Below are 15,974 nucleotides of genomic sequence, written 5' to 3'. Positions count from 1 at the left end.
TATGGAGGGGAGGGGAAGTGGGGGAGTGAGTGAACCTCACTATCATCAGAATTGGCTCAAAGAGGGAATAACAGACATATTCAAGTGGTGATAGTAATATATTTTTGCCCTGAGGAAAAGGGGGAGGAGAAGGATATGGGGGGGGGGAAGAGGGGAAGGAGGGAAGGGAGGTTGGGGGAGGGAGCTGTAAAAAGCAAAACACTTTAGAGGAAAGTGAAGATGTTCGGCATAACACCACAAGTATGACATACATTAAATTGTTTGATTTCATAGGGAGAGTTGAGGAAGGAGGGAGGAAGAAAAATTTAGAAAACAGAATTAGCTCAAAGGCCTTAGTCTCATCAGAGTGGGCTCAAGGAGGAAATCACACACACACACACACACACACACACACACACACACACACACACACACACACACAAAAAAAAAAAATTGGGAAGAGTAATCTATTTAACCCCACAGGAAAATAGGAGGGGAAGAGGATAAGGAGGGAAGGGTGAATGAAGGGAAGGTAGAGCAGGGGTAGGGGCAGTCAGTAGCAAAACACTTTTGAGGAGGATTAGGGCAAAATAAGATAGAAAATAGTGTTAATATCATTGGAAGGGAATGGGATGGAGGGAAATAGTTATGATGATTGACTACAATGTCAAAACTTATGGTACCTACTCTGCTGGGCTATTGTGAAGAAAATTCTCTGTCAAGTTCAAGGTACTATATAAAAATTACGATGAACAGGATGCTATCAGAAAAACCTGGAAAGACCCACATGAACTGAAGCAGAGAGAAATGTACCATATACAAAATAACAGCATTAGTGTAAGATGATCTGCTGGGAAGCATGTGGTTATTTTCAGCAAGGCAATGATCCAATATAACTCTGAAGAACTTAGGAAAATTGCAGTCCATCTATAGAAAAAGAACTGATGGTATCTGAAAACAGACTGAAATATATATTTTTTGACAATTCCTTAATCTGTAGTTTTGTTTTTATATTTTCTCTCACAACCTAGATAATTTAGAATTGTTTGCCATGACTACTCATATATAATTTATGTTGAATTGTATGAGTTCTTGGGGTGGGGTGGGAGGGGAGGGAGGAAGAGAAGTTGGAACACAAAGTTTTTTTAAAAATTGATGTCAAAATTTGCTTTTGCATGTAATTTGGAAAATAAAAGTCTAAAAAAAAAAGAAAAAAAAAGAAAGTACATCACAGGCTTTCTATGATAATCTGCATACATGATGCTTTGCAAATTTTAAAAGGGAGGCAGAAAGAATAGAATGATAAACTTAAAATAAAAGACTCCCTCCAAAATTTACTGAGAAGCCAAATGCAAGTCACAGCCTCTGAACTTGTTTTCTTATCTGTAAAATGACAAAATGTATGTATGTGTGTATATCCTACTTCAAAGGATTTTATTAGAATCAAGATTTTAAATCACCCAAAAGTCAATGGAGAGATACAATATACATATGTCACTTATAGTACATTACAAATAGTTAATTACAAACAGAAAAAAAGACACAAAAGATCAAATTCATAGACAGTGGAGAATGAAGTGGGGGCCAGCCTCCATATAATGTTGAGACATAGAGGAAATTCCCCAGACTATCAGGTGTACCCCTCCAGCCCATGCCGTGGAATGTTTATTATTGCAGGACATGGATAAGAGTCATCTTGGAAAAAATTAAAAATTTAAAAATAAAAATTAATTTTTTAAAAAAAGAGTCATCTTTAATGGGCAGGAGCTGCACTGGTGAAGAGAATATCCACATGGATGAAATCACAAACACATTAAAGTTTTGAAATACTAAGTAAGAAGAGATTCACATTCCATGTGCCACTTGTACTTTTAAGTCAACTATCTTTTTTAACTAGGAAATGGTCTTATCAGGTGACTTTCTTTTCATTTTTCATTTTCCATTCACTTTGAAAATCCTCATCACATTTCTCTATGATATCCTTACATCCTTCATAAATTTAAATGGCAAATGTAATTATTTAAAGCAGCTCACCTCACCCCATTGTATCACAAGCCTTCTCTTGGTTCAGGTTTGTTAGATAAGTCAATGAATGATCTAGCACCATTAATGTGTTTCACTATTTCTCTTAAGGTTACAGACAGTCTGCTCTCTTTCTCTTTTTGATTGCCTAGTTTGGGGTCCTCTGAAGCATCCTGCCAGCTACCTTGCAATCAAGTGTCTAACGAATACTTTAAAGGCTGAGTTCAATAGTGTTAAAAGCCTATGATTCTTAGAGTCCCTATTTTCTACCTCCTTAAACAAAATAGTCAATAGCCCTTCTGTCATGTACTTTATCATTCTCCTTTCCCCAGTGCTTCACAAAAAAAAGTCTGCCAAAGACTTGCTTAAGGCTCCTGTGAATCATTTACAACAATCACTGATGAATCTAGCTTTCCCTTCCATTGCTATTCTGAATTCAGTTATTCTCCATTTGCCAAGGAGTTATTTTTGCTTCAAAAAATCCTTTTCTCAGAATTTTTATTTCCACTGCTATCAAATAGTTGCCAAATCCTCTCACTTTGTCTTCTTTCATCCATTCTATCTTTTCCATTTCCACTGCCTCTACATTGTGATTGTCCTCAGAAGGAATAATAATCTTGTCTGGGTTAGTATAATAGCCTTCTCTTCTCTGCCTGTCTCTGGCCTTTTCCTCATACCAATCCATATCACACATGATGGGGATAGCAACTGGGATTATAATTTCATTGGTATAAAGGAGTCTTAGAGAGCTGCCTAGTACAAAGAGTGATTAACAACTTGTTTGAAGTCACAGAAACAACACTGGTCAAGTCTAGTCAAGGGGCAGACACTGTCCTAAGTGCTGGGGATACAAAGAAAGACAAAAACAGTCCCTGCCCTTAAAAAGCTCATAATCTAGTGGGGGAGACAACATGATAACAACTATATACCAATAAAATATAGACAGGATGAATTGAAGATAATCACTGAGGGAAGGTACTAACATTAAGGGTAACCAGGAAAGTCTTTTTACAGAAGATGAGATTTTAGCTGAGAAGCCAGAAATTAGAAACAGGGAGGGAGAGAATTCCAAGCATAGGGACCAGCTAGTGAAAGTTCAGGTCGGAAACGACCTTGATTTGCTTATCATCTCCAAAGGCAGAGCTGTTACTCAGTTGTGTTTGACTTTTCGTGACCCCATTTCAGGTTGTCTTGGCAAAGATAATGGAATGATTTGCCATTTCCTTCTGCAGCTAATTTTGCAGTTAAAGCAAACAGGGTTAAGTGACTTGAGGCCAGATTTGAACTCAGGAAGATGAATCTTCCTGACTCCAGTCTGTGCACTCTATCCACTGTGCTACCTAGCAGAGGCTTCCCCATTAACAGGCTTCCCCATTAACGGCCTTCCAGTGTCCCAGGGTTTCTGCTATCCTTTCCCTTGCCCAAGAGAATTGAAAGAATATGTTATGCTACTTGTTCCAAGCATTTGTCCTTCTGGCCTGAATTAGAGTGGAGGTAGTAGAGATGGAAAGGACATTATAAATTTGAGAAATACTAAAGAGCTTAACTCTTAAGATTTAGTGACTGATTGGATCCAAAAGATAAGGGAGAAAGAAGAGTCAAAAATGTCACTAGCATAGTCTGGGTGACATAGTGGAATTAAAAGAAATAAAGAGTTTGTAGAAGTTGGTTTGGGGGCAGCTAGGTGGCACAGTGGATAGAGCACTGGCCCTGGATTCAGGAGGACCTGAGTTCAAATCCGACCTCAGACACTTAACACTTACTAGCTGTGTGACCCTGAGCAAGTCACTTAACCCCAATTGCCCTGCCAAAAAAAAAAAAGAATTTTTAAAGAAGTTACTTTGAAAAGAAAGTAAATAAGTTTTAAACACATTTAGAAGGTCCCATTTTCTTTCACTGAATGAGAATCAATTTGTATTTTTTAAAACCCATTACTTCTTTGTGGAAATATCAGGACAATATTCAGGACAATTCCAGATAGTTTTCTCTAGAGAGTCCAATCTTTCTTGTATTAAGCACAAAATGTGTCTCCCCAACCAGCATAGCTATTATTGCTGCTGATTGACAAATTCACCTCTGGAAGAGGAAACTCACCTTTATTTATTCTTTTGACCAAAAGAAAAAAAAAGGAGATGAAAGTAAGAGACGAATACTTAAATGCATAGATTTTCTTTTCTTTTGGAGAAAAATAAAATGTTTCTAAAATCCTAAAAGAGTGAAGCTGAATTTTTAAAAGTACAGTAATTGCAAAATATCCTTATATGGTAAAGGTTAAATCAAAATATTAATAGGTGATATTACTTTTCAAATAGGACTTACTGCAAAAGCATCGCCATCAGAGAGCAAGAGAACTAGATGTTGTCCATGCCTAGCAAACCAAAAGAAAAAACAGAGTGAGAGAATAAAGGGAGGCACTGTCATTTTTATTTGTATTTTTATTCACAACACAGCACAGTTCTTGGCACATGATAAATGTTTATTGACTTTTTACTATTGATAACACTAGCCAAATGGGATGTTTTGAAGGATATTTAATAGTAATGACCAATCTTGACCTTACAGAGGTAAGGAGAGGTACCTTCCTGCTTTCCTTGGATAGATAGGGGATAAAAGGGTCCAGAATGTAACATATCACTGGACAAGACCACTGTCAGTTGGTTTTCTCAAACAATTTTTCTTTGGTAAAAGGGAATAAATACTCATTGGGTGGAGGGCCCAAGGATAGCTGGAAAAAATAGGCAAAAACAAAAGAACATCAATAAGCATTTAAAAAATAAAAATAAATAGGATGAGTAATACAGATTTCTTCCTTTAAGGGTTTATAGAATTTAAATTCTTATGTAATATCATTCATGGTTTGCTAGTAGCTCATTCTGGAAAGACTACCATGTTGATTGGTCCTCGTTTTTGCTGATAGTTGAAGACAGATGGAAAGGTATTTACATACATATAATGCAGTGTTCTGGCTTATTCCCATTGGCCTCTGTTCTGACTATCAGCTCAAATTAAGAGACTTCAAATTAAAGGGAAGTTTAGAAATCTAAACTTCGTCTAACTTTTCAGCTCTGGCAGAAGTTAATTATAATGTAGCAAGAATCAATTTAAGGACCAGCTGTTTGGATTTATTTTAATAATGTTCAGCCCACTGTACATAATATGCTAATAAGACTACTTACAGAGTACTCAGAAGGACATGGGTGAATCAACCACAGTTTCCCTGATTTATACAATAGAATATATATTCCCTTCAGCCAATGTCAGCATCAAGTAGGTTCTTCCAACTTGTCCAATAGCTATTTGCAAAATCAGCAATAAAACTTCTTCAACTAAAATACTGGAGAAATGAATATCTTAGCAACAATAACAAACCGCATAATGTGGCATTAGATTCCCCCAAACTAAGTTATTCTTATTTTTTTTTAATTAGAGGAAAATTCACATGTCAAAGCATAAGTTCACTTATGAAATGACATACATAGATTTGGGTTTGAATCCTGCCTCTGACACTTTGTCACTCTTTGACTATGGACAAGTCATTTAACATCAGTTGGTCAATAAGCATTTATTAAGTTCCTTACTACATACCAGACACCATGCTGAGTCTCTGAGTTTTAGTTTCAGCTGTAAAATGGAGTTCATAATACTGTAACAATAACATATAAATAATTCCATAGGGTTATTGTGAGATTTAGATGGAATCACATATATAAAATGCCTTGCAAACTTTAAAGCACTAGGCAAATGGCAGCTGTTATTATCATGTAACTTCTTCAAAAGACAATGGCACTTAAAATGTCAAAGATCAGCAATAGAAACAAACAAGTTTCAAACAATGGTATGGAAATGCTTACATTCCATTTCATCCCCTTTGTTGTTGTTGTTTATTGTTGTTGTTCAGTCGTTTCAGTCCTGTCTGATCCTTTATGACCTCTTTTAGGGTTTTCTTGGCAAAGATGCTGCAGCGGTTCTGCCATTTCCTTCTCCATCTCATTTTACAGATGAGAAAACTGAGGCAAACAGGGTTAAGTGACTTGCCCAGGGTCATACAACTTGCAAGGGTTTAGGGCCAAATTTGAACCCAGGAAGACATCTTCCTGAATCTATACCAGGCACTCCATCTATGGCTCTACATATTTCATTCCCACTGACCATGATTTTAGATTTCTTCCACTGACTTATTTGTTGTTTTAATTGCCTATCTTCCATGCCAGGAACTAATAATGAGAATAATGACTGGGCAGAAATCTAAGAGAAAAAAAGCATGGAACAGTGAAAAGAGCACTGGATTTAAAATCAGAGGATCTAGGCTTAAATCCTAATTCTGCCATTTACTACCTGTAAGACCCTTGGGTGAGTCCCTATGCCTCTCTAGGACTCAATTCCTTCATCTTTAAGATGAAAGGTTTGGACTAGACAACCTTGGAAGTCCCTTTTGGCTCTAAATCTATGATCCTTTGAAAGCATTTAGCAAAAGCCTCCACTATGGACTTAGCCCTATAATGGAACATATATTTTAAAATGTGAAATGTATAATTGATGCCATTATGTAGTACATTTTATCCCTATTTATGATGGAAAAACTTCCCCCACATTTATTATTAAGCCTAAAATTGTATTGATTAGACTGATACAATTGAATTTATAATGGAGCATTCATTAATTATTGTATATCACTGATGCATATAAAGAGCAGAATAATGCTACCATTTATAGGGATTACTACATAGTTTTACACAAATCTGATTCTGTGTTTTCTATCATTTAAATGACTTATTCCAAGAAGTAGGAGGCACATTAAACAATATCTATCTAGTTCCAAAAAAAACCAGGGCTTTTTTTCTAATATATAAAGATAACCTTTGTATGATAATCCTGTAGCCATCATAGATAAAGTTAAACTTTAGATCCTTGCCTTAAGAATATAAAAAGTTGATATTATAAAACTTACCAATGACTCATATTTTGGACATTCATTACCTTTATACAAAATCTAAATAAAACATTTAGGTTGGCAGTATACGTGGTAGAGGTTTGTTTGGGGTTTTTTTTTTGTTGTTGTTGTTGTTTGTTTTTTAGTAAAGGGTACTTTTAGAATTCAAAGAAAAACTGATGCACGGTCTAATAAAGCCAATATAGCAAATTCTTATTCCTTTGTTTTCATAAACAAAAAGCATATCTTTAATCCAGAAATAATTTTTAAAAAAACATGACATACTAATACAAAGTTTAAGTCTCTTTACTCTCTGGCACTGACCAATGACAAAATGGCACATACAAATTTTATTTCCATTCTCTTCACTTGCCCAGGTATATTATGCGAAGAATCATAAAGTCAGAAGTAAAAGAAATAGGGAGACAAAAAAATAATTCACAGATGCAATAATTGGCCTTTAATAATTAATAGCAATAGATTAGGAGATAGGAAGGCTTTCAGTTTCACCTTATCCCAGAGCTTCCAGATGTCCGCTAGTATTTTATGAACCAAAATTAGAAAAACATTTATTCAGTCTTCAATGGGCTCTAGAAAGAACTTTGGTTCTAGAATCAGAGGACCAGGGTTCAAATCTACCTCTGTATACCACCCATATAACTGGAGTTAAATCATTAAATTGCCTTAGGCTTTGATTTCTGAATTTCCTTCTAGCTCTAAATCTAAGATATCACAATCACTTTCCAGATTTGAATCTAAAATGCAATGAAGATTTAAGATATAAACGATGAATGCTTCAGGCTATATATATATATATTTAGTGAGGCAATTGGGGTTAAGTGACTTGCCCAGGGTCACACAGCTAGTAAGTGTCAAGTGTCTGAGGCTGGATTTGAACTCAGGTACTCCTGACTCCAGGGCTGGTGCTCTATCCACTGCACCACCTAGCTGCCCCCAAGCTATATTTTTTAAAGCAACTATCTTAGCAAATTAAATTTTGGTTTAAGCACTAATGTCCAAAATAGCTGCTTTGAGATCAGCAGATTGCTGTTTTGTTTACTTCCCCTTAAGGGTACTTGGAAACAATTGCAAAGCACTTATATATATATGTCTTATTGTTTAGGCTTACTTCATTTTTTTGTCAAAATGTTGCTTAAATAAAGTACCAGGGAGGGCAGCTAGATGGCGCAGTGGATAGAGCACCGGCCCTGGAGTCAGGAGTACCTGAGTTCAAATCCGGCCTCAGACACTTGACACTTACTAGCTGTGTGACCCTGAGCAAGTCACTTAACCCTCATTGCCCTGCAAAAAAAAATAATAATAATAAAATAAAGTACCAGGAATCATGTCACAGGATACTATATAAATTATCTATATTTCAAATAATAAAGTGTTTCTATAAATTTAGAAATGATGATGTGGAAAATTGCATGATGCTTCCCTTTGCCATTTTTTCCACTTGAGGGACAATAAAGCAAAACAAATCAAGGAACCTAGAGGTGAGCTAAAGATTTAGAACAAGAAGGAGGGTTCTATGCTGGGGTTACTTCTAAGAAGGATTACCTCTACTCTAGTAGACTATATCTAGCACATAGTGTCTAGTATACTTCCTGGCACATAGTAGGAACTTAAATGCTTCTGGAATTGAAAACAAATGTTTGTTTAAGAGATATTTGCAATAATATGCTTTGGTGATTTATCACCAGCTGATAGGTTTATTCAACTGAAGAGCTAGTTCTAAGAAAAGTAGAGAACTCTGAAAGGAGTGAAGAAATGAGAGTGATATAAGAAAGAGAAAATCTACAAGTGAAGGTGGGAAAGAAAAGAATAACTGCAGATAACTGTGCCTAAAAAAAAAAAAAATCCATCACTGAATCTTCCTCAGGTTGTTTGCAGTAGCTCCCATTGACAAACCTGAAGAGTATCCTTTGAAATAGCACTATCACATTTAGCAATTAAGATTAGTATCGAAAAAAGATCCATTTCCCTAAAAGCCTATCAATCTTTCCATCAGTAAGCATTTATTAGGTGCCCACTATGTAGGGACTGTTGTAGGAACTGGGGGTATGAAAACCAAGACAAAAAAACCCTCCCATCAAGTAGCTGACACACCATTAGGAGAGATAATATGTACATTAATAAATAATTTTGGAGTATATATTATATCAATGTATTGTGATTTTAAAAAGGTGGGCACTAGGGACAAGGAACAAAGACTTTATGCTTAACAGAAGAAAAGGACTCTGTGAGGAAGAGGAGAGGAGGGAGGCATGTGGGATATAAATGGGAGATGGATAGCTGTGTGAAGAACAGAGAGAAGGTGAGTTTGATTGGATTGTGAAGTGTGGGAGGCGGAGGTACCTATAATGAGGCCAGAGAGATAGGTTAGAATGAGGATTTGTAGGGCTTTAAAAATTAAACAGAAGAATTTATATTTTATTCCAGAGGCGATAGAAAGCCACTGGATTTGATCGAGTCAGAAAATCAATCAGTCAAACATTTATTAAGCACTTACTTTGTGTCAGGCACTGTTGTGACCTCTGATCTCAAGTAGGTCACAGCCTAATGGTCAGACTTAAACTTGAAGGGAAATTACTTTGGGGGCAAGGTAAAAGATGGACTAAAGCAGGAAGACACAACTCAATGAGATCAATCAGGAGGTTATTGTCAATAACCCGAACAAAAAGTGATCAGGGCCTAAACTAACACTACAGTAGAAAAGGGCATCTTCATATCTGATATGCTCAACTTGACTTCCATTTGAAATCATAGCATTTCATTGAATGATCTAAAATGAACATTCAAAGAAATATCCATTTCACTAACATTCTAGGATTTTCCTAAAATATTTCTGTATATTACTTGTTATCTCAGCACTTTGTTGCACTGCCCATAGTGTTTGCCTATAAAACATTAAGCTCAGATGAGAATGTAACTAGTTGGGGCCCTCTTACAGTAGGTCAGGAGGCTTTTTTTCCTTGCAAGAATCACTTTGAGATATGTTTTCTAGGTGAGGAGCTGGTTGCCTCATTAAGAAATTTCCAAGCCTGAACTAATTCACCCCAAAACATTGTTTGCTTCCTCACACCAAAATTTTATCATCATAAAATCATAGCCATAGAGTTATATGAATCCTTAGAGGACATTTTGTCCAATGCTGTTATTTTACAGATGAAGAAATGGCAATCCAGATAAGTGAAGTGATTTGTGCAAGGTCACAAAGCTAACAAGTAGCAGAGCTAGGATTTGAATTCAGGTCCTCTGATTCCAAAGACAAAATTCTTCCCCATAAAACAGGAAGCTAGTTGAGAATTACTTTGTTTCTCTTTTATTTCAGTTTCTGAGTCCCTTTAACCAAATTTGTCATTGTGATAGCTGTAGTATATAGTTATAAATCTGGCATTATTTTTTTTAAAAAAATGATACTTAGATACCATTGTAGAAGATGTCTAATGAAATGAACCCAGAGTTAATAAAAATCACACCACGGTTAAGCCCTAAAGAAATTCGATATACTCAGAAGGTCACTCCCTTAACGGATTTGTCTAATTTCCATGCCAATCAGCATTTCAAAGTTACCATCAAGTCTGTTTTACTACAAGCAAATGCCTGAATTCTCTTACCTTGCTAGAGGGTTAAGGTAATATTACTAAATATGCATATCACTGATGCAAATTTTGTACTAGAAGAAATTTTTGGAGTCTAATGATTTTTTAAACTACTTGCAAAGCTTGCCTACAGTAGCCAAAGCACAATGAAAATATGGTGAAAGAGAACTTACGGGCAAAGTTCTACTTCCAAATATTCTTTGGTTATGCTGTTTAGAAAAAAGGCTTCCACAACTGCAAGTAAAGAACAGGAATCATGTTAAAATAAGTTTAATCCTGTTAGAACCCAGAAAGTAAATATGCAGTCTTCTCTTGCTCCAGAAGCTTTCCTGACTCCCTATTGATTCAATAATAAAATAAAAATTCCTTTGTTTGGCATTTAAAACTCTTCACAATCTGGCTCCAGGTCTACCTTAATGAGAAAAGAAAGTTTTTTCTTAAAAGTATGTTTTGATATGCATTCAGACTCCATCAGTTCTTTCTCTGGAAGTGTATAGCATTTTTCATCATAAATCCTTCAGAATTGTCTTGGATCATTGTGTTGCTGAGAATAGCTAAGTAATCCACAGTTGATCACTGTATGATACTGCTGTCACTGTTTACAATGTTATCCTGGTTCTGCTCACTTCACTTTGCATCAGTTCACGTAAGTCCAGGTTTTTCCAAAAGCATCCTGCTCATCATTTCTCATAGCACAATAGTATCCATCACAATCATATACTACAACTTTTTCAGCTATTCTCCATTTGGTGGAAATCCCCTCAGTTTCTAATTCTTTACCACAACTAAAAGAGCTGCTATAAATATTTTTTGTAGATTTAAGTCCTTTTCCATTTTGTTTTTTATTTCTTTGGGATACAGAACTAGAGGTAGTATTGCTGGGTCAGAGGGTATACAGTTTTATTGCCCTTTGGGCATAATTTCAAATTGTTCTCCAGAATTGTTAGATTAGTTCACAACTTGACCAATAGTTATTAGTGTCTCAATTTTTCCCCACCCCCTCCAACATTTGTCATTTTCCTTTTCTGTCAGATTAACCAATCTGATAGGTATGAGGTGGTATCTCAAAATTGCTTTAATTTGCCTTTCTCTAATTGATAGTGATTTAGAGCATTTTTTTTCATATGACTATAGATAGCTTTGATCACTTCATCTGAAAATTGCTTGTTCGTGTACTTTGACTATTTATCTACTGGGGAATGACTTGTATTCTTATAAATATGACTGCATTTTCTATATATTTGAGAAATGAGGCCTTTATCAGATTAAAATTGTAAAAATGTTTTCTATTACAATTGCTTTGTATTTCCCTCCATTCTATTTTCCCACCTGTTTATCCTGCTTTCTCTCTCCCTTCACGCTTTCCATCATCAAAACTGTTTTGCTTCTGACTACAGCCTCCCCCAATCTGCACTCCCTTCTATAATTCCCCCTTCTTTTATTCCTTTCCTCTCTTACTTTCCTTTAGGATAAAATAGATTTCTATAGCCAAGTGAGTGTGTATGTAATTCCCTTTTTCAGCCAATTCCAATGAAAGTAAAGTTTAAGCTCTCCCCACAACCACACACACAAATGTATCTCCCATCTCTTCTTTCACTCTAAGAACTCTTTTGTGCCTCTTTTATGTGAGAAAATCTACCCCATTCTGCCTCTCTCTTCCCCCTTTCCCAGGGCATTTCTCTTTTTTGTCCCTTAATATGTTTTTAGATATCATCCCCTCATACTCAACTCATACCTGTCTATTTATACTCTTTCTAACTGTCCTAATAATGAAAAGGTATTAGGAATTACAAGTATCATTTTCCCATGTAGAAATGTAAACAGTTTAACCTTATTGAAACCATTTTGAATTATTTCTTTCTGGCTACTTGCAGTATTTTCTACTTGACATGAGAGCTTTGGAATTTGGCCATAATATTCCTCAGACTTTTCAGTTTAGGATCTCTTTTGGGGAGTGATCAGCAGATTCTTTCAATTTCTGTTTTACTTGTTGTTTCTAGAATATCAGGGCAGTTTTCCTTGATAATTTCTTAAAAGATGATGTCTATGATCTTTTTTTATCATGGATTTCATGTAGTACAATAATTTTTAATGATTTCTCCTCAATCTATTTTCCAGGAGAGTTTTTTCCCATGAGATTTTTCACATTTTCTTCTATTATTTTATACTTTTGATTTTGTTTTAATATTTCTTGATATCTCATAAAGTCATTAGCTTCTACTTGTCTAATTATATTTTTAAGGAATTATTTTCTTTCTTTGAGCTTCTGTACCCCCTTTTCATTTGATCCTACTTTTTAAAGAATTCTTTCCTTCAGTGAATTTTTGTACCTATTTTTCCATGGGGCAAATTTTGCTTTTTTTATCATAAAATATTTTATTATTTTCTAGTTACATATAGAGATAGTTTTCAACATTTGTTTTTATAAGATTTCTAGTTCCAATTTTTTCTCCCTCCCTCCCCCCTCCACTAGACAAAAAGCAATCTGATATAGGTTATATATGTACAATCACATTAAACATATTTCTGCATTAGTCATGTTATGAAAGAAGAATCAGAACAAAAGGAGAAAACCTCAAAAAAGAAAAAACAAAGACAAAAAAAGTAGAAACAGTAGGGTTCAATCTGCAACTAGATTCCACAATTATTTTTCTGAATGTGGAAAGCATTTTCCATCATGAGTCCTTTGGAGTTTTCTTGGACCATTGTATTACTAAGAAGAGTTGAGTCTATCACAGTTGATCATCACACAATGTTACTGTTACTGTGTACAATGTTCTCCTGGTTCTGCTAATCTCACTCAGCATCAGTTCATGTAATTCCTTCCAGGTTTCTCTGAAATCTGCTTGCTCATCATTCTTACAGCACAATAGTATTCCATTACTAAATTCTGCTTTATAAGGAGTTTTCTCATCAGTAGATTTTTGTGCCTTTTTTTTTAGCCATTTGGCCTATTCTGTTTTTCAAAGTGTTATTTTCTTCAGTATCTTTTGTATCTCCTTTACCAAGCTATTGGATATTTTTTCATGATTTCCTTGCATCATTCTCATTTCTTTTCCTAGTTTTTCCTCTTCTCATATTTGATTCTGAAAATCCTTTTGGAGCTCTTCCAGGAATTGTTTTGGGGACTGAGACCATCTCGCATTTTTCTTTGAAGCTTTGGATATAGTAGTTTTGACTTTGTTTTCTTCTTCCAAGTTTGTGTTTTTATCTTCCCTGTCACTATAGTAACTTTCTGTGGTCAGGTTGTATTGTTGTCACTGTTGTTATTGTTGTTGTTTGCTCAATTTCTTGACTTTTATTTTTATGTTAAAGTTGGGCTCTGCTCCTCAGTGGTGGAGGCACTGTCCCAAGCTTCAGGATTTTTGTGCAGCTATCTTCAGAGCTAGTGCTGGAGGTCCATAAGGTTTCCATTCTTCCAAGTTGGTATGATCTAAGGAGAGGTATGCTTACTACTCTCCTGACCTGTATTCTAGTCTCTGAGCAGCCACAAACACTTTTTTCCACCCTGGAATGGTGACCAGAGTCCCCACTCCCCTATGGCCACAAGCTCTGGTGTGCTAGTACTACTCCAGGTCCTAGGACTACTACTCAGGATTGCAATCTGATCCACAGATGGGCAATACAACAGAGTCCTGCACTCAGTGCCAGCAAAAGGACCCCTGTAATCTCCCTGTGACCAGTTGTCTGACCCCATTACCTGCTATGGGCTGAGAGCTCCAAAAGCCATAGCTGATTTAATTTTCTCCCAAAGCCTGCTGTTGGCATGCTGTGCTGGACTGCACTCCACTCACTCTGGTGCAACAGATCTTTTCTGCCAACCTTCTAAGTTGTTTTGGGCTGGAAAATTGTTTTACCCCATCCTTTTGTGGATTCTGACACTCGAGAATTCATTCTGAAGTGTTATTTAAAGTTGTTTGGAGGAGAATTTGGGAGAGCCCAGGTGAGTCTGCATTTTCTCTACCATCTTAACTTCATCTCCCACCCCAGTCAAACCCTTTTTTTTTTAAGGCAGGCAATTGGGGTTAAGTGACTTGCCCAGGGTCACACAGCTAGTAAGTGTTAAGTGTCTGAGGCCGGATTTGAACTCAGGTACTCCTGACTCCAGGGCCAGTGCTCTATCCACTGTGCCACCTAGCTGCCCCCAGTCAAACCCTTTTAAACTTGAACTCAGCACTGAATCTTTCTTCCCTTCCTCCTTCTTCCTCCTCCATGTCTTGTCCTTTTTCCTCTTTCTCTCCATCTTCATCTCCATTCCTTATTCCTCCCCCTCCTCCTGTGTCCCTTTCTCTCTCCCTTCTCTTCTCCCTTGTACTTCTTTTCTTCTTCTTCCATCTCCCTCTCCCTGCTTCTACACCTCTTACTTCCCCTCCCCCTTTCCTTTTTTCTCCCCCTTCCCTGCTTCCTCTCTTTCTATTTTACTGGGTCTGTCTCCCTGGTTGGAAGTGCAATAGCCATTCACAGGATTAGGCCCATTGCTGATCTGAACAGAAGTTTTGACCTATTCTATTTATGACCTGAATTGGTTTACCCATCCTTAGGTATCCTGCTGGCCTTTCCTTATTTCCACTCACAGAGGCTCCCTATATTGATTTTGGACTTTATGTAGACACCCGATCAGGTTGGCTCTCAAGTGATCCTTTTGAATAGCAGTGATGGAATACTATAGCTAGCCTATAAATCTCTCATTGATGAATACTGTTGGTAATTCTTCATATCCTTCTTTTATACCTTATCCATTATTAATGTTCTGAGGGTCATCAAGCAAGGTCATCTCTGTTTTTATATCTTTCAAAGAATCTCAATTAATTTTGAAGTAGGGGAGAAAGACACTTTGCAGGGAGGTACTTTGTTGAAAGAAAGTCTTTAAGGCATGTTTTCCTTTAATCAATCAAATGTCTTTCTTTAAAATAATCAACAAACAATATGCACAGTAGGATATTGTATCTTCTACATTTTTCACTCAATTGTGTGAAAATAAAGGTATGATTAATTATAGGCAAAAGCCTACTCATTTTCAACTAATATCCTCGTGTGTAAATTATTCTCATTTTTTAAAAATGGTAGAGAAAGGAAAGTAGTAAAATAGCTCAATAATTGTTTATGTTCTCTCAGCCACCTTTTACAATATTAATAGTATTCAAATTTTCCCCATCCCTTTGGCATCTTGTCTTTTTTCATATATCTTATAAATCAGTACTTATAAGCACAGATTTCTCCTATGTATACCTGATCTATTCCAAGCAAGTATTTATTAAGTACCTGCTTTGTCAATGAGTAAGTGACAATCATTTATAAGAATTTACTATGTTCCAGCAAAAATCATAGTTCATGACCCCAAGAAGTATATATTCTCATGGAGGAGAGACATGCTAATGACTGTATAGATATGATATATATATATACAAATAGAAAGCAATCTGAAAGAGAAAGCA

At 36.1% G+C, this 15,974-nt stretch overlaps 1 protein-coding gene across 1 annotated transcript in view; it reads right to left on the bottom strand.

Annotated features, from left to right (window-relative positions):
• Window positions 1–15,974, bottom strand: part of LOC122732101 (UPF0462 protein C4orf33 homolog) — a 71,289-nt gene that overhangs the window by 16,578 nt on the left and 38,737 nt on the right. The window contains exons 5-6 of the mRNA XM_043972269.1: window positions 10,713–10,773; window positions 4,321–4,369 (exon numbers count right to left, since the gene is read on the bottom strand). Coding sequence (XP_043828204.1) covers window positions 4,321–4,369; window positions 10,713–10,773 — 110 coding nt within the window. The remainder of the gene's footprint in view (window positions 1–4,320; window positions 4,370–10,712; window positions 10,774–15,974) is intronic.

This window comes from Dromiciops gliroides, chromosome 6, assembly GCF_019393635.1.
Source record: "Dromiciops gliroides isolate mDroGli1 chromosome 6, mDroGli1.pri, whole genome shotgun sequence".
Lineage (NCBI taxonomy): Eukaryota > Metazoa > Chordata > Mammalia > Microbiotheria > Microbiotheriidae > Dromiciops > Dromiciops gliroides.
This window is presented reverse-complemented; position numbering and strand designations above follow the sequence as displayed.